We start from the raw sequence: 26,585 nt of genomic DNA, 5'->3' as shown, positions 1-26,585 counted from the left end.
ACATATATATCCATATATATATATATATATATATATATATATATATATATATGCTGATGACTCCCAATATGTATCTCCTGTCCTGACTTTTTCTTGAATTTTAGTTTTTACTATCCAGTTGCCTATAATGGATGTCCAATAGGCATCTCAAACTATTTTGGCATGTCCAAAATAAAACTATCTATGTTTATTCCATAATCCTCTTCTTGATCTTCCCCCATTTCAGGAGGGGGTGTCCCAGCATCAATCATTTGATTGTTTAGGATGTGAGTGGGGAGGTGGTGTGGCAAAAATCTGTCATCCCTTCCCCCACCCCCTTTTTCCTAAAAATCCATCATCCTTGATTCATTTTCCTCATACTCCACATTCAACCCATCTGCACATTATGCTGGTTCATATCTTCAAAATATATTCAGAATTGGAGAATTCTCACCACTTCTATCACTACCACTCTAGCCCAAAGAGTCAGAGTCTCTCTGATACCTCTGTCTTTTCCCTCCTACATTTGCACTATTCCATGGCTCCACCTCCAGCAGCCAGTGAAGTCTTCAAAAATGTCAGCCCTGGCTAGTGTGGCTCAGTTGGTTGGAGTGTTGTCCCGTACACCAAAAGGTGGCGGGTTCAAATCTCCATCAGGGAGGATTCGGGAGGTAGCCAATTGATGTTTCTCTCCCACATCGGTCTTTCTCTTTCTCTCCTTTCTTCTATTTGGAATCAATTCTTTAAAAAGGCATTATGTCATCTCCTGCTCAAAATCCTCTAGTCATTTACTACCACACTCCAAACGCACCACAAAGTGTCTATCATGGCCTATAAGATTTCACATGATCTGGTCCTTGATACCTGTGCATCTGTGTTTCCTACCATTCTGTCCCTCCTTCCCTCTCCTCCAGTTGTACTGGCTTCCCTGATGTTTTGTGAGGTCAAGCAAACTACCTGAGGTCGCATGATCTTTGCACTTGCTATTTTCTCTGACTAAAACACTCTCCTCTAGATATGTGTCTCTGGATACTTCATTTAGAGTTCTGCTCCAACAGCAACTCCTCAACCAAGTCTTTTCTGGTCATTGACTCCCAACATGGCCACCATTCCTGTTCCTGACTTTACTCTTCTTCATAGCACTAACCAGCAGACACTGCACTAAACGTAAATACGCAGGTGTGCATTTGGTTGTCTGTCTTTCCACTCAGAATGTAAGCACTAAGAAAACATGATTGATTGTATTCACTCCAGCATCTCCAGCGCCAGATACACCACCTGGTATTTGTTTAATGAACAAAAGAATCCATCCTAGTTTTAAATTCTTGACTCAAACTCAGCAAGATCCAAAAAATATTTGAGTCTCAATTATGTGAGCGGCACTTAACCAGATGCTTAGAGCTTTAAAAGTAGTATACCTAGCAGTCCCTGACCTGAAATGTAAACTTCTGGGTGAGTAGTGATTGGAAGAGGGCACAGGGGGCCCTCAGCGTGCCAGAACAGTTCTTTATGCGTAATTACAAACTTACTGAGCCATACACTTACAGATTTGTTCATTTTATTTTAAGCTGCACCCCAATAAGTCTTCAAGTTTCTGGCCTATCTAGATGCACCCACGGGCGCATGGTGGCAAGAGCAATGGTAGCAGTCTGCAGAGCCTGCCTGCCTGCCAGGTAAGCAGCGAGAAAGCCACCCTCCAAGTACTGACTGGCATACTCGTTAAAAGGAAAAGGGGAGGCTGTATCCTGCTCCCAGAGATCATGGACCTTCTTCAGTGCCCTGGGACCACCTTTCCCAATCTGGCCCCTGCTGCAGGAAGCTTCGCCTGCTGAGGAGCAGATCCCTGAACTGAGATGGAGCACATGGGAACCGCCTCCCCCACCCCCTCCCCAGGAGCCTGGGGCTAGAGAGGAAGGATGGAGCAGTCCTTAAGCTTCAGATTCTTCACCATTGTGCCGAGGAGGTGGACACCGCATCCACGTGCGTTCGGAGGGGCATTCGCTCAGAAGGAACGTCACAAAGCCAGCGCACGCTGGGACCCGGTGCCCAGTGCGCATGCTCAGCACACAACAGCGCTGCGCAGGCGCACTGCGGCCTGGCGCCAGGCCGCGCGCAGCGCCGGCTCCCAGCGGGCGGGCGCGCGCGCTCCCGGGCTCCCAGGAAGCGAGGCGCGCGCCATGGAACAGCGGTTAGCCGAGTTCCGAGAGGCCCGGAGGCGGGCCGGGCTGGCGGCCGAACCCAGCACTTCCAGGCAGAGCGCACAAACCTCGGGAGAGAAGGCGGAAGCTACTGCCACTCCAGAGTCAGCCCCAGGCTGGCTCAAACGATTCCTGGTGTGGAAACGGAGGCCCGCGAGTGCCCCGGCCCAGCCCAGCCTCGCTCAGGTGAGAGGAGGGAGGCCTGGCCCCGGACGTGGCTTCGGGGCCGCTGTCGTGGCTCCTCTGGAAACTCTGGCTGAGGCTCCGCTCCTTCCACCACGTCGTGGCTCTCAGGCCCCGCCCCCGCGAGGAGCCGGCTCTGGGTGGAGGAGCGGCCCCGCCCACACACCCTTGCCCCCAGGCCCCGCCTCCTCTGGGGGCGGGGCTTCAGGGGCCTTCGCTGGAGGGGGCGTGGCTTCAGGCGCCCCCCACCTGCTCTGGGGCTGGGCCTTGGTCTTTATCACCCCAGTGATTAGTGGATTTGACCTTTTCTTTCCTGCAGCTCCTCATTCCAGCTGGGAAGCAAAGGTCTAGAACAGCGATTTTCAACCTATTTCACCTCATGGCACACAATTACTAAAATTCTGTGTACATCAAAAAATGATGTTTTTGCCCATCTGACAAAAAAAAAAGTGTAATTTTGATTCATTCACAATAGATGGGCTGTTTTGTTGACTGTTGCCATTTTTTAAAATTTTGCAATCTAACGGGAAAGAGGTCAGTGCCCCGGCCTAAGTAGTCAGGTGTTGCACTGAAAAAAGTTCTTGCCGTCCCCCGCCTTTCATCCTCCCTGTTGAAAATCGCTGCTCTGGGGTCCTGGAAGAAAGTCCCTCTGCCCTTGAGTTACTAACAACGAGTTGAGTTATCTTGTGACGCCCTGCAGCTCCCAGAAACCTCTCCACAACCGTGTTGAGTCCCAGCCTTCTGCTAGTGGAAAGGTATAATCAAAAGTGGCAGTAATTAAGGCTTCGTATGATTTCGCACCTGGACTACATACAGCTAGTGACCTACGTTTGAATATAAAACTTGCAAAAATGTGGTTACTATCACTACGCTGCTGTAGAACCAGGCTAGCAAAAAGCTCAATACTGAATGCTGAAGGTGAAAACAGCACTTGGGTTAGTCTGATAGCATTCTCCCCTTTAATCCTTTCGGTAGCTCTTGTTTTGCAGATGAACTTATTCACATCTCTATCTTTCTTTAGTTTTCTCTCACGAATAAAGTGGCCAGGTGAGTTGCACATGAGATTGGAGTATCTAAGGGGGAATACCAGAACAGGACAAAACATCACGGGAAAATCAGTGCTTTGAGACCATCTGTGACATGGCTGGCCTTTGTACCTCAGATGTATATTAAGAGCCAAAAATTCCTTTTGGAATTTAAAATGTTCTGGAGCAGAAGTGTACCTTACTCCCTTAATTTTTTGTTATATTAAGTTCATTTATTATTGCACAATATCTGGTTAGGTGTTTTTTTGTTTGTTTGTTTTGTTTTGTTTTCAATCTGGTTAGGTTTTTTTTCAATCTTCACCTGAGGATATTTTTCCATTGATTTTTAGAGAGTGAAAGAGAGAGGGAAAGACAGAAAAATATCGATGTGAGAGAAATACATTGATTGGTTGCCTCCTGCTTGAACCCCAACCAAGGCCTGAGCCGGGGAGGAGCCTGTAACCAAAGAATGTGCCACTCACTGAAATCGAACCCAGGACCCTCAGTCTGCAGACCGATGCTCTATCCACTGAGCCAAACCGGCGAGGGCCGCAACATCTGGTTTTAGGGAAATTTAAAAAAAAACCCATGAATTGTTCCTAAAGTTTGATATGTTCTTCCATGACAGGCAGGGTTCTAACGGACTTCCAGAAAAGGTGCTATAGGGTTCAAACATCCCATTTCCTTGTATGCAGTTTGTCTTGGGGTAACTTTATTGTCAATTAGAACTCCCTGAGCACAATTGCTTAAGATTTTTAAAAATATATTTTATTGATTTTTTTACAGAGAGGAAGGGAGAGAGATAGAGAGCTAGAAATGTCGATGAGAGAGAAACATCGACCAGCTGCCTCTTGCACACCCCCTACCCGGGATGTGCCCTCAACCAATGTACATGCCCTTGACCGGAATCGAACCCGGGACCTTTCAGTCCACAGACCGATGCTCTATCCACTGAGCCAAACCAGTTTCGGCACAACTGCTTAAGATTTTAGAATCCATTTCCCCTACCCATTTTTCTCCCTGCAGTTAAAAAACAATGTCTACTCCACACAGTGAGCTTCTGACTGTATGTCTCATTATCAAAGGAGTATGAGATCATTGAGTTGGACCCAGAGAATCTGAACTTGGAGAAAGATTCTGCTGTTAAAAACCCGAAAGCTGGTGGCCTGACAGCAGAATGAGAGGAAATGCTGGGCCTGCAGCTGGTTCTTATTAATCAAGCTGTTTCTATCCTAAGCTCATTTTCATGCATTCTCTTATCATTCCTGAGGTTGCTCTGGGGTGACAATTCTCATTAAATTTTCTTTCTCATTTATAATCCATCTCTGCCTAATGATTTTGGTGGCACACAGTGGCATGCCAGCTATCTTGCCTTCTATTTGTAATTTTCTGTAGTCATTGATAAGGAAGCGCCCACATCCTCCTTTCCCCACTCAAATGTCTTTCTTTCTGTGACAAGCTTCTGCCACAATAGGGCAAAAATGCTTGTAACTTTTTTTTTTAATCCTGTGGAAACCCCCTGCCTCTGTCCCAGGCATATTCCCCACCAGCCGCCGAGAGTCTAGTGCCAGGGGTCCTCAAACTTTTTAAAGTGGGGGCCAGATCACGGTCCCTCAGAGAGCTGGAGGGCCGGACTATATGAACTACTAATTCCTACTGTAACACCTTGGCTGCGCTCACTGCCCAAAAAACCTGGCGGGCAGGATCAGACTCCCCTGGGGGCTGCATGTGGCCCGCGGGCCGTAGTTTGAAGACCCCTGGCTAGTCCCAGGATCTACTGCCCACACCTGGCTTGCAACTCCTCACCTCCAGCCCTTGGCTCAGGTTGGCCCACTGCCCAAACGTGCTTTTTCTTTGAAGTCGCCTGGCTAAGAAGTGTTTGCATCAGCCCCTCCAATCCAGGAGTCACCTTTTGCTCCTTCCTTTCCCTCACTACCACTCAGCAAAATTCTATCCTGTGCCCACTGAGTTGCAGCTGCTGTCCTAAGTCTGGGGGGACGCTGTGAAAACGACACACAAAACGCTACTCTCACAGAACCAGCTTTGGGAGAGGAGATGATAAGAGAAGAGAATGGTGAAAGGGGAATCAGCAATAGCCACTGGCAGTGAGTTGGGGTGAAGGGTGCAGAGTGCTGCACTAAATTGGATAGGCAGGCAGGACCTCACCCAGGCGGCGGCATTTCATAAGGAGCCACTCTTGCAGAAACCTGGGGCCAAGGCCGAGGCCACCTGTGACGTTTTTGCTGAGGTTTATAGGAGCAAGGGAGTCAGCAGGTGATGTGAGGGGACAGGGGCATTCGTCTCAGAGGGAGAAACTAGTACAAGTGCAGAGGCCCTGGGGGGGGAAGCAGCTTGGTATTTGGGGAATGGAAGTATCTCCAAGTAAGGGCTGTGGAGGGAGACCATTCTCAGGTCCTAGACCAGCCTCATCCCTCCTATCACCAGCTGTGTGACCTGAGAGGCGTTACTTAACATCTCAGTGATCCCTTATCAGTAAATTGGGAATAACGGTGCCTGCCTGGATTACAGGAGATCAGGCATTTTAAAGGCACTCAATAAATAAATGATGGTGCAAGCATTATTTTTATACTCCCTCAATAATAAAATAAATCCAGTTTGCTATGAATTTCAGGTCATACACATTCAAAATGTATTCTGTATCCATCAGTCCACCATTTCTCTCTGACATCTGGGTCACCACCTTAATCTCTGCCTGGTCCTCTCTCACTGGGCCTCCTGCTACTAACAGTTTCCCTATTTCTACCCTCGAAGCCCATTCTCTACCTGGCAGCCAGAGCAGTCTGAACTATCAATTGATTGTATAGCTCCCATTGAGATCTGCAGGGATTTCCCTATTGTGCACACTGACAAATCCAAAAAGGACCTTTATCTATTTAATAAATGTCTGTTGAGGTGGGGTGTTTGCTGATGTTATGTTAAGGGCCTTTACTGAAAAGGTAATTACAATATTGTTGCTAAAAAAAGAAGGTTCTAACAAAATAGAATTTCTGAATATAATAAATCAGATTATCTGTTTGTTTTCAATCCTCACCCGAGGACATGTTCTTATTGATTTTGAGAGAGAGAGAGAGAGAGAGAGAGAGAGAGAGAGAGAGAGAGAGAGAGAGAGAGAGAACTTTTCTTTTGGCTGCCTCTTGCATGTGCCCCCACCAGGACCGAACCCACAACTCAGGTATGTGCCTGCCAGTGCCTTTCATTGTACAGGATGATGCTCCAACCAACTGAGCCACCTGGCCAGGGCGACCTGTATACTTCATTGAAACCAAATATAGTTTGTGGTCCTTTTAAAATGAAATGAAGGAGGAAAAAAAAAGAACATCTTAAAAATAAAATGAAGTGAAGTGAAGAAGAGGAGATATAACTGGAGAAATGAACTAAAAGTTCTTCTGTGGATTGAGAACCTAGGTATGGGTGCTGTGTTTGGCTCTGGCGACAACAAAGGATGACAAATAGCAGTCTGTGTCTTCACGGTGCCTACCTAGGATACAGGTGACCTATATTCAAAGAGAGCAGCTTCAGCCCCGGCCAGGTGGCTCAGTTAGGTGGAGCGCCGTCTCCTATACCCGAAAGGTTACAGGTTTGATCCCCAATCAGGGCGAGTATGGGAAGCAAGCAGTTTATGTTTCTCTCCCACATCAATGTTTCTCTCCTTTTCCCTCTCTCTAAAATCAATAATTATATCCTCAGGTAAGGATAAGAAAAAAAGAGAGACACTTCAGTAAGTATTATTTTACCTCAGATTTGTTATTTTTTGAGACAATTTCTTTTTTAATAGACATCTGTATATTATTGTATTGTTTGTTCACCACCCCAAGTCAAGTCTCCTTCTATCACGTTACCCCACGCCCCTTTACTCTCTCCTCCCTCCCCCGCCCCCCCTTCCCTCAGGTAAATTACCATACTGCTGCCTGTGTCCATGAGTTCTTTTTCTTTGCTCATTCCCTTCACCTTTTCCACCCAGCCCCTGACAGCTGTCCGTCTGTCCTCTGTATCTGTGAGTCTGTTTCTATTTTGTTTGTGTGTTTAACTTACCAAAATAAATAAATAAAAGAGACACTAGCGGAATAGTTGGGTGCTCAGTGAGACAGAGCCAGTCAGTGCCCGGGAGGCTGGGCACCCTTCTCGGTGGTGGAGAGACCAAGGCATGCACAGCGCACAGTCATGGCTGCCCGGAAGGAAGGCAAGGAGCCGGGGATGGAGAGGGACAGAGGCAGTTCCAGGCCAGTCGGGCAATGGCCTCTGTAGTGAGACCAGTTGAACTGGAGTAGCGGGTTCATTTGTACAGTTTCAGATTGTGCCGTGCAGGAACTTTCTTAGAGCATTTTTCAAATGGCAAGTCATGACCCTTTAGTGAGTGGTGACATCAATTTAGAGAAATCTAGTCCTCTGTTAAAATAAAATAGAATAGAAAATGACAGCTTCATATGATGTGAAGATATTTGTTGATTTGTGAAACTTTTTAAAATTACATACACATACACATATACATACACATACATATACGTATACACATGCATGCTAAGTCACAGTATAAAATGTATCTTTTATTCTAGGTCACACCCAAAGAGGTTTGGAAAAAATACTGGAGTAGAGACCAGCTCCCTAAAACGGCCTAAGTTCCCGTGTCTCCCGTTAGCGCCAGCACAGTGGCCTGTGTATTGGCATTTCTATCTGCTAAGTAAATGGAAGGCCTTGGATTGCAGCCCAAAGAGTTTAAATTTTAACCTCTAGGCAATAAAAAATTTGTTGAAGGCTTGTGAACAGGAGGTTGATGGGTGTTTTAGGAGATTCATTTAGCAACTGTATGTACACAGGATGGCGTGGGGAGGGGAGAGATAGGAGGTGAGAGTCCACTTAGGAGGCACTGCCTGGGCCTGGGATGTGTGGGATGGTCACCGGATGGCAAGGTTGTAGCTGAAACAGCAATTTTTATTTTTTTATTATGTAGAAGGAGTTTTCTTTCCTGTTTCTGATGTAGTCCTCATTTTAGAATCATGTCACTCAAAATTTTAGCTCATCTAATCAAATCAACGGACATCGATCCTATGTGAAGCATACGCGTGGCTATTGCATTACCGATTGCTGGGGAGCTTCTGTGGGGGGCACACATTAGCTCTTGTTAGCAGCAGACTCGTCTGAGGAAGTGCCTCCCACAAAGGGAACCCATCTGAGTGCTGTAGGGTTTTCATCGGGTCATCTCACTAAGTGCTGACCGGTCTTGGTCCAGTCGGAGCGGGGCACAAGAGCTCTCTGGGAGATGATTGTTTTAGAGAGCAGGGCAAGGAAATAGAAATCAATGAGCCAGAAGCCTTCCGGGGACAATGAGAGCTGCCTCTCCAGATTGGCTTTCATCCTCTCAGCCTCATTACCCTTTATTTCTACCTTCGCTTGTTTGTGTCCTAGGAAGCCGCTCAGCCTGGGAGCAGGACGCCACAGCCCCCACCGAGGACAGCCGTTCCCCCGCCGCTGCCGCGGGACCAGTCCTTCCTGACCAGCATCACCTTCCTGAAAGTTCTCCTCTGGTTGATCCTGCTGGGACTGTTTGTGGAACTGGAATTCGGCCTGGCTTACTTTGTCCTGTCCTTGTTCTACTGGATGTACGTCGGGATGCGAGGTCCCGGGGAGAAGAAGGAGGGAGAGAAAAGCGCCTACTCTGTGTTCAACCCAGGCTGCGAAGCCATCGAGGGCACCCTGACTGCAGAGCAGTTGGAGCGCGAGTTACAGCTTAGACCCCTGCAGGGGAGATAGGAGCCGCTCTGCTGTCCCTGGCTAGCCGCCTGCACGCCTTGGCCCTCCTAGCCCTTGGCCTTGGACTTGAGGGTTTGTTCAGGTGCCCCAGACTAAGGACAGCTTGCAGGTTAGTCCTGTGACCGCACAATTTGACCTGTTTTCCCTGATCTGCTGCAGTTTTTATTTTTGAACTTCTCTTTGGTTTGGGTGAAATTCCCTGAAAGATACTCACTGTGTATCTGATACAATGATAAAAATTACATACTGGAGAGGAGACCCGTTTGTGTCCTGATTCTGAGAGAGATGGTTCTAGAGCACTACAGAGGCCCCTGTGAAAACAGCCAGCTGGTGGTTGTGATGGTCACATCCACGGGACTGTACACTAAAAGTAAATGTTCTCTGTAAGTCATTTCATAATTACAGCATTTTCTCTTCCTGGAAAGTTTAAGTTTAAGTTGAAAGTTTTGTTTTTTATTTCTGTTTTGCTTTGCTTTTTCAGTCATTAATAGTATTGCAAAATATTAATGACTATTTTATTAATATTTAGAGATAGACCCCATTCCCATCTCCATCCTCCACTGTCCTCATTGATCCTGCCCCGACTCAGTGAAGGAAGACGAGAGAAGACAAAGTCCTGGTGACATGTGGGGAGGGATTTCACCAAGTCAATATGGGCAGATTTGATAAATAGTTCTTAATGATGAAGTCAGTCGGAAAAAATTCTCCAGTGTGTACAGAGAGAGGGGAGCCCTGGAAGCGGAATCCAGACTCGCTGGCTGCGTGGTGGCTTCCTGTTTGGAGTGAGCAGTGCCTCTGCCCGTGGGCCTCTGGTGAGAAACTGTAAATAGTGGTAATAGGTTTGCTTTCAGTGTTCCTTCTCCTTCCGGTACAGAGTTAGAGTTTGGGTTCATTTAAATTGAGCAAAGAAAACCCTTAAAAACTTTTTAATGGATCATACTGAGGAGTAAGAGGACTGTAGTTTTTTAAAGCAATAGTGTTTTCCAAACTTAAGATTTTAAGCAATTAGTGATTCCTCAGCAGGTTTCCCACTTCAGAATTCAGTTATTAATTCTGATACTATGAAAGTAATTTTAATACCTATGAGATGTTATTAAGTAATGGAGGTCTTACTATTTTTTTTTTCATTTTTGCATGATTTATTTATTTCTGCAAAATCTCAGCTCAATTTAAAGTTAGCTTTTGTTCACTGAATACAGGTGCTTGAGATATGATAATGAGAAAAGCACACATACCCCCCAGTTCACCGAGCATACAGTCTGGACCGGAGTGGAGTAGTAGATAAAATAAAATAAGCGTTTCCAGTAATAGAGAGAGATATGTTTTAGTAATAGAAGGAGTACGGAGGAGATGTTCTCAGTTATCACATTTTGTAGCCAACTAAACCTGGGCGAAGTGTCAGCCATTGCTGAAAACTCTGCTATGCATTGCTCCTCTCGCCAGCCCTTTGCTGATTGGTAGTTTGGCTGTCCCTCAGAGTCAGCCCATTGAGCAGAAATCACTTTAGTTCATAAAGAAGTCTTTTCTTCCATGACTTCTGTCTGAAGTGGATCTGTAAAGAGTATGGGGAACAGAATCCCTAACAAACATGCAAGTTTTCATTATATTGAAGATGCATGATTTTGTCTTCTGATTTATTTTATTAAGGCTTTCTTCATTTCCATGATACTTTTAAAATGTATTTTTATTGATTTCAGAGAGGAAGGGAGAGGTAGGGAGGGATAGAAACATCAATGATGAGAGGAAACCATTGATTGGCTGCCTCCTGCAAACCATGACTAGGGATTGAGCCCACAACCCAGCCAGGTGCCCTGACCAGGAATCAAATCACAACCTGCTGGTTCATAGGTTGATGTTCAACCTCTGAGCCATGCCAGCCAGGCATTTTCCTGATATTTTACTTGGGATTTTTCATTTTATAAAATCTAAATGCAAGGAAGAAATATCTTTTTAAAAATAAGTTTTTATTGATTTTTAGAGAAAGAGAGAAAGAGAGAGGAGGGGAGAGGGAGAGAGAGAAACATTGATTGACGCTCAACCAACCGAGCCACATGAACCCAGGATAGAAGAAATATCTTTGACCAATAAGCATTGTTTAGGAAATAATTAATTTGCATTTTAAGACTATAACTCTGACTTTCCCCTAAAACAAGGTGCCTGTAACTCTCAATTAGGAATAATTACAGCTTAACAATAACCCACAACCTTCGGACCAACTAGGAATAATTACAGAGGAGATGTTCTCAATTAGGAACTCTCAATTAGTAATTGGGTTCAGTTGCTAGTCCCAGCAAGGTAGAGACTTCTCATAAGCATAGAAGAGAACAACATATGAATGGACCACTAGCGCTCTTTGAAGTGTTGCTGTTTTTCTCCTGAGGCTGAGCCCAGGTTGCCTGAAGCCCCGCTTTCTTAGGGTTTTCTGGGAACTATTTGTCATCTCTCCTTGCTCATTTCTTCTCAAAGGTTACATAATGCCAGGATTAACTTCTAGGAAAAGCGGGGTGTGAACCAATTAAATGCTTGGCGGGGAAGAGGCAGGGACTATATGTATTGCCATTCTGATCAGCCCATTAAGCTGTTAGGTGCGATCTGATTTCCGGAATTTAGAAAGGCTTGTTCTCTCAGAAGGTCCACGCAGGGCCTGACCGTTAGCCCAGCAAGCAGCCTCCATCAGAAGGCTTTCTGTCATCAGGAAATGCGAACCTCGGAGCTGCGTGTACTCCCCGCGAGAGCTGTGTGCGGGGGTGAAGTCGTTTCTGTCCGAATCTTACAAGTAAATTGGCTTTTGCTCGTCTTTACATTGTCCCATCTTGCCTATTCACAGGAGCAATTAAATGAGCTTCTGTTTGGAGGGCTGGAAGAGACCTCAAAATGCCATCAGATGTCCCCCGGCATTGAGCAGGGCTGCATTTATTCCTTGAATAAAATCTGCCCACCTAGTGATTGCTGAAGAAAAAGAATCCAGACACAAAACTCAGTCTCTTCCAGGCAGTTCTTTACCCAAAGAATTTGAGCCGCCCCCCTAATCGCCACCCCAGGATATCCTTATCCTAATCTCAGTGGATGCTGAGGGTCCTCCAGACTGAGCCATCTCTCTCAGTCCCCTCCGTTCTTCAGGCTCAGCCATCCCAGTCCTGCCTCTGGGACAAGCACTTTGCACTGAAGGCTCCAGGTCTGGGTGGGATGAAGGATGGTTCTGAAAAAGCTTGAGTTTTACCAGTGATGGCTTACCAGGGGTCCTCAAACTTTTTAAAGTGGGGGCCAGATCACGGTGCCTCAGAGAGCTGGAGGGCCGGACTATATGAACTACTAATTCCTACTGTAACACCTTGGCTGCGCTCACTGCCCAAAAAACCTGGCGGGCAGGATCAGACTCCCCTGGGGACTGCATGTGGCCCGCGGGCCGTAGTTTGAAGACCCCTGGTAGGCGTCTCTATTTTGTGCTGTGAGGATTGTGCTTTGAGGCTGGGTGATCTGCACATTAAGAGTAAGCTCACAAGCTGTACAAAAAGAAGAAGGAAGTTACACAGTTGGTAGAGCCAGTGATCCCCGGTTGGACAGGAGAAAGTAAAAGTCTAACTGTGTGTTTTTGTTTCCTGCCACTCACACTGTTAACCGTTTACCAGCAAGTCTCTGTAGGCTTCCTGGGCTTGCTGCTGAGACTCTTAATGAGCCTCTGCTGTTGAGTCCACTGTGAGAGCCGGGATGCGGGTGGGGCTGGGATGCTTGGAGCATCCTGCCACCAGGGGGTTGCAGAGAGCTGCCGCTGTGCCTCGTGGGTCTCTTCCCATCACACTTACACATTCTTGGCTTTTGCTCTTCACTCTGCTGCTTCTTCAAATGGTCTTTTCTCTTTAAGATTCACAAAGGAAAGGGCTCATCAGAGGTCCTGGGGAAGGCACAGAAAGCCGCCAGTGATTGATACACACATTTTAAAGTAAAACAATTGCCCCTCTAGATGTAGCAGTCGAGGGGGTTAGCCCTGTGCTTGTCCATATCTGAGCTCTGTTGGGGGAAAAGGCTAGGAACTTACACAGCCGCCAGAGAAACTTGATCCCTAAGCCAAGAGAGTAGTGTTAGAACTGCACGCTTTGGTCTCTGTCACACACTTTTATTTCACAACAGTGTAGCACTGGGTTAGACGAAGACTTGAATCTCACTCTCCAAAAGCTGAGTTAGAAGGCAAGGTCAGTGCAAGATGACTGCACTATAAGGCATGTAACATGGTATAGTGTTTATAAAGGGATAGGGTGTATGTGTGGGAGTCATCAGATCTCAAGTCTATACTACGTAGGATTATCACTTTTATATATTAAAAAAAACAACTGAGTTCCCTTAAATAATGGATGAATGTTTTACAAAGCGTGGACTAAGCGCACTTACATGGGAATCTCCTTTGGTAGGGTTAAAATGCAGATCTCAGGGCCAGACCCACTGACTCTAAATGTCTAGTGATAGGGCCCCGAGAATCTGCATTTTAGCAACCTCCCTGGGAAAATTTCTAGCTTACTAACATAAATCTGACATAAATCATAAATGTTAACTAGGAAGAAAACAGTATATATTAGATCCAAGCCAAGAAAGATGGCTGTGTATTTTATTTCATTATTTTTTTTATAAATATGTTTTTATTGATTTCAGAAGGGAAGGGGAAGGGATAGAGAGACAGAAATATCAATGATGAGAAACATCGATGGGCTACCTCCTGCATGCTTCCTACTGGAGATGGAGCCCACAACCCGGGCATCTATCCTGACTTGACTGAGAATCGAACCATGACATCCTAATTCATGGATCAAGACTCAACTACTGGGCTACACCAGCCAAGCTGGATGTGTATTTTAAATGGAGGTAACAAAAGTTTTCTATTTTTCAAACTGTTCATTCAGAACATCATAGCTACATAAATGGCTTTAAAACGATGAGGAACTCACTCCGAAGGCTGTATGGCTATTAAAGGTGCTTTATTTTTGAAGTTTTCTCAAGATCGGTTTGGCTCAGTGGATAGACCGTTGGTCTGCGGACTGAAAGGTCCCAGGTTCGATTCCCATCAAGGGCATGTACATTGGTTGTGGGCACATCCCCGGCAGGGGGCATGCAGGAGGCAGTTGGTTGATGTTTCTCTCTCATCGATGTTTCTAGCTCTCTATCCCTCTTCCTTCCTCTCTGTGGAAAATCAATAAAATATATTTAAAAATAAATAAATAAATACAATTACAAAAAGAAACACGTGTTTATTTTAAAATATCTTGGAATTATGAAAAAGAATAAAGTATTTTAACTTTGTATTTATGTGCATATATTTGAGAATTCAAAAGTTAATAACAGGGATGAAGCTCCCTCCCACTGCCATGCTTGCTCTTTCTCAAGCCCACAAATGATAACATACTCCATACACTCTTCTGCCCTTTGCTTTCTATTTTCTTTGTTATGTTTTTGGGTTTATTTCCATGCACGAAGTTTTTATGAGAGAGTGACATGATCCAGTTTTCAGGTTTAAAAGGCCACCTGGGCTATCATATGGAGAGCAGATACTCTGTGTCATTCATCTGTCCTCCCATCTGTCCACCACCTGTCACCTGTCCATCCATCCATCCTCCATCCATATGGGTCATCTGATTTATGAAAATATTTACATATTTTTATTCAACCATCTTTTAAGATTTTATTAACAGTATTGCCATTATGGCAAAATTATTGGCTTATGAAGTATATTTATACATTCTACCTTTTTTGTTAAAGTGGAATGTTTTAATTTGGAGAAACCAATTATATTAATGATCATGATAATTAAAAACCAAGTCAGAATATCTTAAAAGTCAACACAATAAGAATTTAAAAAATTTTAGTAAAAGAACTGAATAAAGCCTGTAACCATTTGTTTCCAGAACAAATACGCTTATGCATTCATCAGTTTAACTGTTTTAGACAGCACTTTACAGAACAACTTTTTTTCTGAATTTATTCTTTCATTAATGAAAGAATTACAATCAATAAACATGACCAAATGAGGCATAACAATCTACTAACTAGCACCTGTTTTTTCAACTTATATGAATCTATCAGATCTTTCCCCATCTATTTACCTATCTGTCAATCTTCAGCCATTTATCTGCTTGGGATCTGGTTCATTATTATTATTATTTTTAAATTCTACTAATATACTTTATTCAAATTTCAGTTGTTTGATAGTCTCTACAGCAAAATCGAACCTTTTTTTTTTTTTTTTTTTCTGGTTCAGTATTCCATCCTGGGTCATGACTTCCAATGAAGAGAATCAAAGCCTAATGGTATCTACTGTGGGCTTTGACAGAGCACCTAATCTTTGCCAGGCCTGGTGCTGAGCATGAGAGAGCATACAGTCGAGGTCCCTTTTCTCATGGAGTTCTGTCAAATGGGGAAGGCGGTCCCAAATCAGTTACAATACTGTGTGGTAAGCACTACGAGAACATGATGTCTAAAGAAGAACCAGAGCATAGAAAAGGGATATGGGGTAATGGAGGGCTTCCTGGAGGCAGTGATGTCCTGATTTTGCAGGAGCATCATCCCCTAGGGAAGAAGGCAAGGACAAGGAGCTGGCATTTCAGACACAGGAAATCAACCTGGTAAAAAGGTGATAATCATGATGCAGACTAGCATGCTTGTGAAAGTGATGTATTCTGAGGATTTCTATTATTCCTTCCCACTAGTGTGTGTGTGTGTGTGTGTGTGTGTGTGTGTTTGTATACAATGCAAGATTACCCTTATATTATAAATCTCCTTACTGGCCTGGGCCTCCCGTGCATGTGTGTGTGTGTGTGTGTGTGTGTGTGTATACAATGCAAGGTTATCCTTATATTATAAATCTCCTCACTGGCCTGGGCCTCCCGTGCATGTGTGTATGTGTGTGTGTGTGAATATATATATATATTGTGTGTATATATATATATATATATATATATGATAATTATTGATTTTAATATATTAATATCATACTAGCTCTTCTCTTTTCATGAGTTTTTTACTAATTATAATGATTTTCAAATTGATTCTCCTAGGTTTTTTACATAAATAATTATTTTCCTTTCAAATAATATAAAATTTAGCCTCCCTTTTTCTAATTCTTCCTTTTCTGACACTAAGATTGGGACCCCTCCTTACTTTTTGTTTGCATTTGCCAAGTATGTTTCTGTCCAATCTTAGATTTTCAGCCAGAATAATTTTTATTAGGTAGGTTGCTTGTAGAGAACAGTTGGATTTTTCTTTATAATTTATTCTGAGAATATTTTTCTTCAAAAATTTAAAAAATATATATATTTTATTGATTTTATTATATATATATTGATTTTTTACAGAGAGGAAGGGGAGAGATAGAGAGCTAGAAACATCGATGAGAGAGAAACATCGACCAGCTGCCTCCTGCACACCCCCTACTGGGGATGTGCCAACAACCAAGGTACATGCCCCTGACCAGAATCAACCCGGGACTCTTCAGTCCGCAGGCCAATGCTCTATCCACTGAGCCAAACCGGTTTTGGCTGAGAATATTTTTCTTTGAGTAGTTGAGTGTAACTCATTTATATTTATTGAAGTCTTGTTTATCTCATCAAATTTTATGTTAGTTTTCTATTTATATTGAATTTTTTTTTTTTACCATAATGGTCTCTGTTTTTTAATTTTTTTTGTTTTGTTTCTTTTGATAATTAGAACAAATTTCTGTTCCAAAGTTCTTTTTTAGCTTTAAAATATTTTATCATTCATATTTTAGGCAGGATTTATTAATATCTTGTGCAAAAGTGAATATCATAAGTTTGTATTTCCACCCTCTCCCTGCTTCTCTCTATTCCTTCTATTAACTGATTGACTTCTTGACTTTATATTTTTCAATTTAATTTCAACTTATTACTCAATTTGTTAGCCTTAAATTACATATTTTTACCTGTGGCTATGAAAGATGAGGAAGTCAACATACCTACACTGCTTTATACCTTCTATCCCTTTTCCTTTCCTTGATTATATATTGTTAAGGTTTAAAGCATCTACATTCTTCTTTTTAATCATAATTTCTATTTGTTTTAGTCTTAGTCATACTATAATTGATTTTTTTACTTAATGATAAACTATGAATATATTCTCATGTGATTCTTCTACAATATTGATTTTGATAGCTGCATATTTCTTTTTAAAACATGTGTTTTTTAATTGATTTCAGAGGAAGGAAGGAAGAGAGAGAGTTAGAAAATCAATAATGAGAGAGAATCATTGGTCAGCTGCCTCCTATATGCCCCTTACTGGGGATGGAGCCTGAAACCCAGGCATGTGTCCTGACTGGCAATTGAACTGTGACCTCCTAGTTCATGGGTCATCCTTCAAACACTGACCCACACCAACTGGACTTCAGAATATTTGTATATTAATAAGTGTACCATTATTTACTTAGCCAATGCCCTATTCAAACATTTATAATGTATTGAATGTTCATTAGTATGAATAGTATAAACCAGGCTAGCCTCTTTGAAACTTAAAGTTACATTTCTAACTCCTGGAGAGTGGTGTCAGACTTTACTGACCATTCCAATCTCTGAGGATCTGCTTACAATGCAGATTCTGGTTTTGTAGTCTAGCCAGGGCCTAAGATTCTCATTTCAAACAAGCTCCTAGGTGTTGCTGATGCTGCTGGTCTTTGGAACATTTTGAGTAGCAAGGTCTTGGAATATATTTTGTGTCTGTGGAATTTTGCTTGAATGAAAAAATGCTAGAAAGCATTGTATTAATGGTTCTCATTCTTTTTTGTGACAAACTTTAAAATATTAGGTTTGTATCAAAGGAACAAACCTAATGAATGTTCATTTTGCAAGGTTACCTTTATACTGTAAATCTTCTCACTGGTCTGGGCCGCCATGCATGTGTGCAGGGAGCCGATCAGTTGCGCACATTGCTGTCACGGGGGGGAAAGGCTGAGAACCAATGAGCAAATGAAGCAGAGGTCAGAGAGGTTCCCTGGAGCAAGCTGGTGTGAAGAAGCCTTTGAACTCCTCGTTGTAAGTGATATCTGCACTCCTGACCCTCGGAGGTGTGTGCCTCATTTGGTGGGCAGTTGGTGGTTTAGGTGGTTTTATCCTACCAGGCCCTGAGTGACCTGGCCCTGCCTGCCCTCCCGGTTACGTTTGCCTCCTTCACCGTCATCATGTACAGTAGTTTGGCAAACTTTTTGTGAAGGGCCAAACAATAAATAGCTTCATTGACCATACTGTCTCTGTCACAACTAGCCAAGGTCAACCCATTATGAACAAATGGGTGTGCCAATAAGACTTTATTTATAAAACCAGGCAGGATTGGGAGGGCATAGTTTGCTGACCCCTGCTGTACACACTGAATAAGCTTCTGCTTTAGGGTTTTCCCACCTCCCCTGGATGATCCTAGGATTTGTTCCCTCACTCCATTCAGGTCTCTCAGATGTCAGTCAGCTGGCAGGCCCCCTGACCACCCAGTCTACAATAGCATCCCTCCCCCAGATCTCCATGTCATTTTTGCCACTTCCCTCTGGTACATATTTTGTCTAGTAGTTTTATAAATAATATTGATTATATTTTGATAATTCCTAAGAAAAGCATACCTGTTTATAGGCAGAGTCATTTTTATGCATGTAGACGTTTATTTACAGTGGAACATCTCCGTGGACAAAAATAGGTTTGTGATACAGAGTCTGTTGTAATCATATTCCTTCTAATGACTTTCCCCTGAGCCTGGCAGTACCAAATGTATTATATGGTAAATATAGCTTGATATGAAGAATTACTTTGTTCTAGAGCCTCATCAATAAAAAAAAAAAATGTCTTGGGCTATTCTGGCTCTTCTTATGGATTATACCAGGTTCTGCCCCCACATGTGATTTGCAAGAACTATTTACAGAAAGAGAAGAATTTTCTATACAATTTGCACATATCTCCAAAACAGAGGAGGCCTCGTGGCCTAACGGAAGGCTGGTCACTGCAGGGTGAGTTGGGGAGCTGGGGGGAGATTTCCTGAGGAAAGATGGCCAACGGGAATGCATGTTAGCTTTGGAGGGTCCAGCCCCACGGAGGAGAGAGAGGTCGGATTCTGAAGAGTCCACCTGGATGCCAGCAACCTCGCTACTGTGGCGCCCGGACATCCCCACCAGGGACCATTGTGAGGGAGCCGAGGAAAGTCTTCCACGTGGGCAGCTGAGGCAGAGGTGAGCCCCACGTGCCGTTACGGAGATGACTCCAAATTGGGGGCATTCCTGGGGTTCAGGTGGCTGGGCACACTCCCAGAGGGCCTGCACCATGGATGCAGAACTTCCCAAGAGCTTTTGCTTTTCTAATGTGAGGAAGGAACCAAGACAAACCTGGTCAAGGAGCCGAGAGACAGAGGCCCTCTGGCTAGGTGAGGGGCTGTATCTGAGCAGCAGCCTGCACTCCAGCCGGGAGAATGCGAAGGAGCCGACCTTGGCTGCCACTTACCTGGACGTGCAGCCCATCTGCTTTGGTGGGCAGCCTCATGGCCTTTACCAATTGCTAAAAGAAGGTGCTATTGTGAAATTTCTTGATTGCTATGAATATTCCAGCCAGTATAATTGTTAATGCAACATGATTCTTTTATATAAATTTACACAAATGCCTTTTCATCTATATTTTTAATCTTTCTTTCCAGAGGATGCTGTTGGAAGGACATTGGTTCAGCTTAGCCAGAGTGAAATGTATTTACTTTGGTGTGTCTCCTGCATTTTGGGTCTCTCGACCTCACTTCCCATACCAGGATTTGAAAGATGAGAGCTTGAGGGTGGTTTCATTATAAAGTGGCATCTAATTAGTGGATACTAACAGGGTTCAATAAACTCAATTTTCTGGGACTTTAGAAGGTTCTGAAACTGTCTGGAAGGCAAAATATACGGTGATAAAACACCTGTCTCTTTAAGGCAAAAATGTACATAAATGGTTATAGATTGTTGAAGCATGGACCTAAACGATAAAGCAACTATGGCCTTTTTGTGTAGCTATTCCATTTCTATCCTTATGTTCCTAAGTCTGAACTGTGTTTCTAATTCCACCTTAGTCACTGGAGCTAAAAAGGCTTCTGTAACTACTATTTACTATTTCAAGTCCTTGCTCTTTTACCTTGGGGATCTGGGAAGTTAAAAAATAAATTGCTTGCCAGTGCCCTCCAGCCCACTTGAGCCCCAAAGCAATCCGTCTCTTGGCACGGGACGCTCAGTGTTGATAATTCTCAGCTATTGATTTTGTTCTTAGAGGTTGTAACACGGATAAATTCTGAGTCTGCCCGCCCTGCCTGGGGAGGAGCCGCAGTAACTCATTTGAACGCTGGTGCCCTGAGTCAGTGGGGAAAATTTTTAATTGTTAGATTTACTCTAGGCGGTGGGTCTTTTTCTCTTTCTTAAGTCATTCTGTTAGTTAGAATGAGCCTTCGCACCAGAGAAAGCAATCTATCTCAGTTTGGGATTAGAGAACTCTGCAGGGAAACAGCTCGATTTATGGAAGCAAGTTAATGCCGCCGACCAGACCTGGTCCTTCTTGGCTCCCTCTCGCTGGCTGGCCCCCTGCGATTCCCCTCCTTCTTCCCACCTCTGCATTCCCGCCCCTCTCATCCCGAGGCTCTTCTTCACATTTAAGCAGTCTGCTGCTTTCCTTTACTTACTTGTCTTATATTCTGGCCTCTTCATCATCTCTTTACAACTACCTGCCCACCTTTGGGGGCACAATTCCTACTCCTTCCCGTCCCAGTATTGGATCTACTTTTCCACTGTCTCTAGCTCCCTGGCTACCCCTGTCACCCCTTCCAGTTTGTGCTGCCTGGGTTTCCCTGCTGTTTCTGATAAGGGAGACCCATTGCTCTCAGACTTTTTTATCGGCGGGGGGGGGATGGGATGGGGTTGGAGGGAAGGGAAGGAGGAGAAAGGTTGGAAGACAGTGAACTGCATGTGCTACTGGCATTGGCTTTGAGAGGAGTGTGAGAGATTGGGGAGGGAGGTGGTTCCCACCTGGGAATGCCTACACAGATGGCATGTGAGTGAGGCTGTCACAGGTTCTGAGGGGAACTCGGTCACCCCTCCTGTGGGGCATCATCGCTGAATGCGGCTTTCTATTGCAGTGAACAGGGTGAGTTCATTTTATCTGTTACCCCCATGGCTGAGCCTCTGAAGGGCAAGGCAGCTCCCCTCGCCCTTCCCTCAGCCTCGGGGTCAGCCCTGTTAAACCAGAGTGCACCCTCTCTTCCCGAGGTGGCAGCTACCCGACTTCCAGGGTCCTACCAATGTGGGTGGCCATTATGTGGCCACAATCCTCTAATGCACATGTGTCAAACACAAGGCCCGCGGGCCAAATCCAGCCCGCCAGGCCTTGCAATGTGGCCCGCACCGCGCTGTCATCACTGCACTCTGCTGTCAGTTTATGACATTGTCAGTTTATGACTGTTCAGTAAACCATTCGGCCCGCGATTTAGGCTGGATTTTAGATTTTGGCCCCTTCTCTGATTGAGTTCGACACTCCTACTCTAATGGGTTAGAGGCACCGAATCCTCCCGCACCCCATTGAAGATCCATATGCAATCTCACTCCCCCAAACCTTTACTATAGTCTTCCCTCAGTATCTGCAGGGCGTTGGCTCCAGCACCCCATGGATGCTCAGTCCCTTGTATGAAACGCTGTAGAACAATGCATACAGGCAGCCGTTGGCCTCTGGATTTGCAATTCCCTCTCATAGAAGACTACATCCTCCCTAACTCCTCCTCCCTTTGGCTCCCACCCTGCATTGAAAACACCGTTTTTGATTTGTGGTTGGTTGAACCCACAGGTGGATTAGAAATCCAGGGATAGGGAGGGCCGCTGGGAACTCTCTGAAAGAGACCCGGGTACCCGTGGACCCGCGCAGGTTAAACCGTGTTTCTCAAGGGCCAGCTGCCTTGGTCGGGGCAGGTGTTTGGGGTGGGAAGGGGAACAGCTTGAGCTCTAGCCTGTCCTGCTGAGTGTCAGGGTGAAGATGCAGAGAGGTGACAATAGCAAGGGGGGGGGGGGGGGCGGGCGAAGGGAGGGGAGATGAAGTCAAAACCAAGGTTGGTGCAGAAACTCCAAATGCAAAGATTGTGTCTGCAGATAGCAGGGGCTGGCTAATTTGTAGTTTGCTCTCAGAGTAAGATTTATTCTGTTTGAAAGGAACACAGCTTGTCCTACCAGGAGGTGTGTTTGAGGAGACCTTTGAAGAAGTGTGTTCATTTTCTACCAGTAGTGGTAAGTGAACGGTGGGGGAATTAGTGGGAATGTTCCCTGCCGTGAGAGGGGATTGCGAATCTGGAGGGTTCAAGCGAAGATTTAAATTGGTGAAAAGTTCATTTCTCTGAAGATGAATCTCTAACCAGCAGCCCCATTCAAAGTCTGTGTCTGCTTTGCAAACAAGGTTCCTGCTTTTATGGCTTTTTTGTTGTTGTTAAAGAAATGGACTTAATGGACTGAGTTCATTTAGACCAGGGATCGGATGAACGAGTGGAATCAGGAGGCATCCATTTGGCCATCAGTCTTTGTTTAAGCCACTCGACCACCCCACATGTCTAATGAAATGACATCGCAGTCCCTGGATAAAGTCTGCGGCGGGTAAACGAGTGCGTGCTGAGTGCTTTGAAGATGAAAATCTCGATGCAAAAGTGAACAAGGTTTCTTCCCGGGGCTGCAAATGGCATCGTTTGTGCTTTCCTGCCACACCAGGAGTCACCTCGGTTGACACTGCAAAACATTTCCTCTCCCGAAAGAAGAGCAGGACAGACACAGTGACGACAGGCCTTTATTGGGTTTTACCGGGCAAATTGAGAAAGAGCCCGAACCCGTTCACATCCGTACAAGGGATTACACACCGTCCACGTCTGCTACCTATAGATGCAGGTCACGTTTTGCATGAGTCTGTACAGTAAGAAACTGCATGACAATTACCTTATTGAGACATGAATGAGGCGCCAACACCCCCTCCCAGCACTGAAGACAGACAGAAAGCACTGGCTCCAGCAGCCTGGATCCCATCAAACCCTTGGCCAAACCAAGGGGACGCTGAGGTTTATCTGCTTGGGAGGAGCTTAGAAGAACTGCAGATTTGGACGTGAAATGAGAGCCATTGGGCAAGACCCAGTCCTGTCTGTCCGTCTGAATCTGGCCCTGACCCATCAGCTCACTGGCTCCCAGGGGAAGAAGCCAGCAAGGTGGTCCATGTCCCAGGCTTGGCAGGAGCGCTCTTCTCCCCGCTCCCAAACACCGAGCACCCTCGTTTGTCTGGTTTCCATCTGCCGACTGCTATGACACGGCGATAATTAGTCATGCTAGGTTGTCGGGATGACAATCACCGATAATTTTGACAGGCCCCTTCAGGAAGATCGCACGACCCCTGTGCACGTTCGGATCCGAGCCACTGGTGGCCGCACTCCTCGCTGCGCCCAGTGCAAGACTCGGTGCATCACTGTCAGCCTGGCGGCGCCTCCCTCCCAGCTGCACCCCTAAATTGGTCACAGCTGAGAGAAGGGCACTCACAGCATGGCCAGCAGGGGCCACTCCCGCTGAGGGGAGGAGTGGGGGGAGCTCACTGTGGGGAGGGGGCTGAGGGAGTGAGTGGCGGGGTGCAGAGGAGGTAGGATGCGTCAGAGGGGATTGCAGGGCTGCTGGATGAGGTCCTGGAAACTGGCTAACATGACCAAGGGGAGGAGAGAAAACTCAGATTCGGATGCAGGCAAAGTCCAAGAGACCTGGAGGAGTTAATGGGAAAATAATTCTCCTTATCTGCTTCCTGCCAATCTGTATCCATTGACAGAGCAGAAGTAATTATAGATACTGTGGACACATGCGGCATTCAGTAAAGTGTTTCAAATTACACTGCTTAACGACGCTTCCTGGCGTGGCCCTGCTCGGCCCAGTGCGTGGGGCCAGCGGGTAACGCCGCAGGGCACGGCGGGTCGCTGGCAGACGTCCCTCACTGCGCATGTGACTTCCCAAGCAAACTTGCTCCGGCGAGAAGAAGAAGAAAAAAAGACGACACTAATTTGGTTTCTGTTGAATATTTAGAATGTCATTCACATGGCTGTCTTAGCAGAGTCAGCTGACATACTTGAAGGATTTTCCTAGTTTGCCTTGTAGGAGCCAAAAGCGGGGTCAGCACTGAAGATTAGAATCAATTCAGTGGAAGGAAAATAAACCTGTGGAACAGATTCTGCCTCCCCGGAGCACGTAGCAGGCATTAGCAGTAATGGGAGCACTGTCTGTGCATGGAGAGGAAGCATCTATGGCTCAGACTCCCACACATCCTCCCCCGGGGTCCTGTGGTCCCGTGACCTTCACAGTGGGTGGGAAGATTCTAGATTCATCATCTCCTAACTTTATGCTGCTATGCGCAGGACTACACACACACACACACACACACACACGGAGTGTTCCTTCCTGTGGAGGAAAGGGACGGGAGGAAAAGGGGATGGGAGCTGCTGAGATGTGGCCCACATGGGTGAGGTGACCGAGCCTTGCTGGGCACGAACGTGAACGGACTCTGTGTGCCCTTCGTGATGGCTGTGCCACCTCTGCCAGGCTGACGTTGCCCAGGTTGCTGGGCTTCTCCCACTTCGGGGAGCACTACAGAAAACAAAAGAGGGCCAGGACCCTTGTAGGGCTCCTTCAGTCCGCTCTGTGTGTCTGCCAGGACTTCTCCAACAAGTACAGGGGCAGCAGGAGCACATGGAGCCAGACCATTGGAAGAGCGCTGGGTTTGGTACATGGGATGGCCCCTCGCTGTCTCTATGCGCATGCGGGCTTTATGCATTTCATTTCTTAATGTTAAGACAAGGATGAGTGAAGTATGGCATAGAGATTATAAAGCACATGCAACCCCTTATCTCAGTAAAATAAGTCACCGCAGAGATGGCACCTACATTTGCTGCTGTTTGCTCTCTAACGGAAACCCAGATAACAGCTCATTTTTACTTAGAGCATTGGTGAAGCCATTTATACTTTTCACCTATCCTTGCTAGAGGCCTCGCGGGCTGGATAGGCAGGAGCTGGCCGGGGTCCTGGCCCAGCTCAGCCACTATCTACCGTGTTTCCTCGAAAATAAGACATCCTCCGAAAATAAAACCTACTTACAGGTTTCCTTCCGAGTGAAATATAAGGCATCCCCTGAAAATAAGGCGCCCCCCCCCCAGGCTAAACATGAGAGATTTGGTCCACTGATTCTGAAAAAAATGGAGTCACAAGAAATTCACCAGGAAATTCAGGAATTGGATTGCTATGATGATGTTCCAGAAGATTTTGACATGATTGTCATTGAATAAATGAGTAAATTCTTGATACTGTAGGATTTACAGTTTGTCTGGTTTGTGTTGACAACTACCGTACTACCGTACTGTATACAGGTAATAAATTTCCTTTATTTTCATTTAACAATAACTGTGTACCGTATTCTTCTTCATGGAAAAATAATACATCCCCTGAAAATAAAACCTAGTGCATCTTTGGGAGCAAAAATTAATATAAGACACTTATTTCCGGGGAAACAGGGTAGCACTGTGACCTTGGGCACGTCAGCTCTGCCAGCCTCCCTCCTCCCTGTAGCTCAGGCAGGAGGGCTCTCCAGGGTCCTTCCTGCTCTTGAGTCTCAGAGAACTCCACTGGGGTGGTCTTCAGCAAGAATTGCATTAAGGCAATTGAAAATCATGCCACAACCTGTAAAGGCCTTTGAAACGGAAGGAAAGTTTGCAACATGTGGTTTGCTTCAGATCTGTGATTTAGCTGCTCCAAAGATTGAAATGGCAAGGACAGGCTGACAGGATTTAAGCCCCTAAAAGTCGAGGGAGCTGGCCAGAGTGCTGAATCCAGACCTTGAGGGCCGCTCAGCTCCAGCACCACACCCTGCTGGCCAGCAGTAGTTCCCTCAGCACAGAGGCGGACAAGCTCCAGACCCACAGCATCAGGCATGCAAAGCCTCAGAGCCTCAGCGTCAGGCATGCAAACAGCTGGTGGGTTCCGGGGTACGTCGCATTTGATGGTTCCCAGATCTGTTAGAACTATTTTACATTTAGGACAGTTTGGGAACAGCTTTGAAAGGAGTGCACTGCAGTTCACATGAATATTAATAGTGCGGGTCTTGGAACAAAGAAAATATTTTCTCCAGTATCTGGTAAGTCTCCAAGAAGGAGAAAGTCCCTCGGCGTTAAAAGGCGTGGGATGGGGGGGGGGGGGGGGAGGGGGGGGCGTGACGAGCCTTCTGAAATCAGGAATCGCCAGCACCAGTCGGGAAAAGAACTGTGCTTGCCAAATTGCCCGAGCTTCCCGGGTGCCCCTCACTAAACACTGTCTCCCCTCAACAATGTAGTTCTTGCAGGAAATGCCAATGCGTCTCTTTCGTTGTTGCCGTGCAGTGTATCAATATTCTCAAAATCTTCCAAAACCGAAATG

General features: G+C 45.5%; 2 protein-coding genes across 3 annotated transcripts in view; one reads left to right on the top strand and one right to left on the bottom strand.

Annotated features, from left to right (window-relative positions):
• The first annotated feature begins 1,886 nt into the window (after nucleotides 1-1,886).
• Nucleotides 1,887-9,405, top strand: SAYSD1 (SAYSVFN motif domain containing 1). The gene is made up of 2 exons (XM_084890081.1): nucleotides 1,887-2,363; nucleotides 8,810-9,405. The coding sequence occupies exons 1-2, from the start codon at nucleotides 1,896-1,898 to the stop codon at nucleotides 9,152-9,154; spliced, it is 813 nt and encodes a 270-aa protein (XP_084746207.1). The 5' UTR covers nucleotides 1,887-1,895; the 3' UTR covers nucleotides 9,155-9,405.
• A 13,063-nt stretch (nucleotides 9,406-22,468) lies between these two features.
• GLP1R (glucagon like peptide 1 receptor) overlaps nucleotides 22,469-26,585 on the bottom strand; it is a 39,690-nt gene continuing 35,573 nt past the window's right edge. Inside the window, exon 13 of one of the 2 annotated variants that reach the window (XM_084889537.1) lies at nucleotides 22,469-24,145. In XM_084889537.1, coding sequence (XP_084745663.1) covers nucleotides 24,011-24,145 — 135 coding nt within the window. In that variant the 3' untranslated portion in view covers nucleotides 22,469-24,010. The remainder of the gene's footprint in view (nucleotides 24,146-26,585) is intronic. The other variant, XM_084889536.1, reaches the window with a different exon arrangement.

This window comes from Pipistrellus hanaki (genome assembly GCF_964339955.1).
Source record: "Pipistrellus hanaki genome assembly, chromosome: 7".
In the NCBI taxonomy this organism is placed as follows: Eukaryota; Metazoa; Chordata; class Mammalia; order Chiroptera; family Vespertilionidae; genus Pipistrellus; species Pipistrellus hanaki.
Note: the sequence above shows the minus strand (reverse complement) of the source record. Positions and strands in the feature narration are given on the sequence as shown.

Excerpts from the sequence above, each read along its gene's own strand:
- SAYSD1 (XM_084890081.1), top strand. The coding sequence starts at position 1,896 with ATGGAGCAGTCCTTAAGCTTCAGATTCTTCACCATTGTGCCGAGGAGG. Across the intron at positions 2,364-8,809 it reads CCCAGCCCAGCCTCGCTCAG|GAAGCCGCTCAGCCTGGGAG; the intron begins GTGAGAGGAGGG and ends TTTGTGTCCTAG.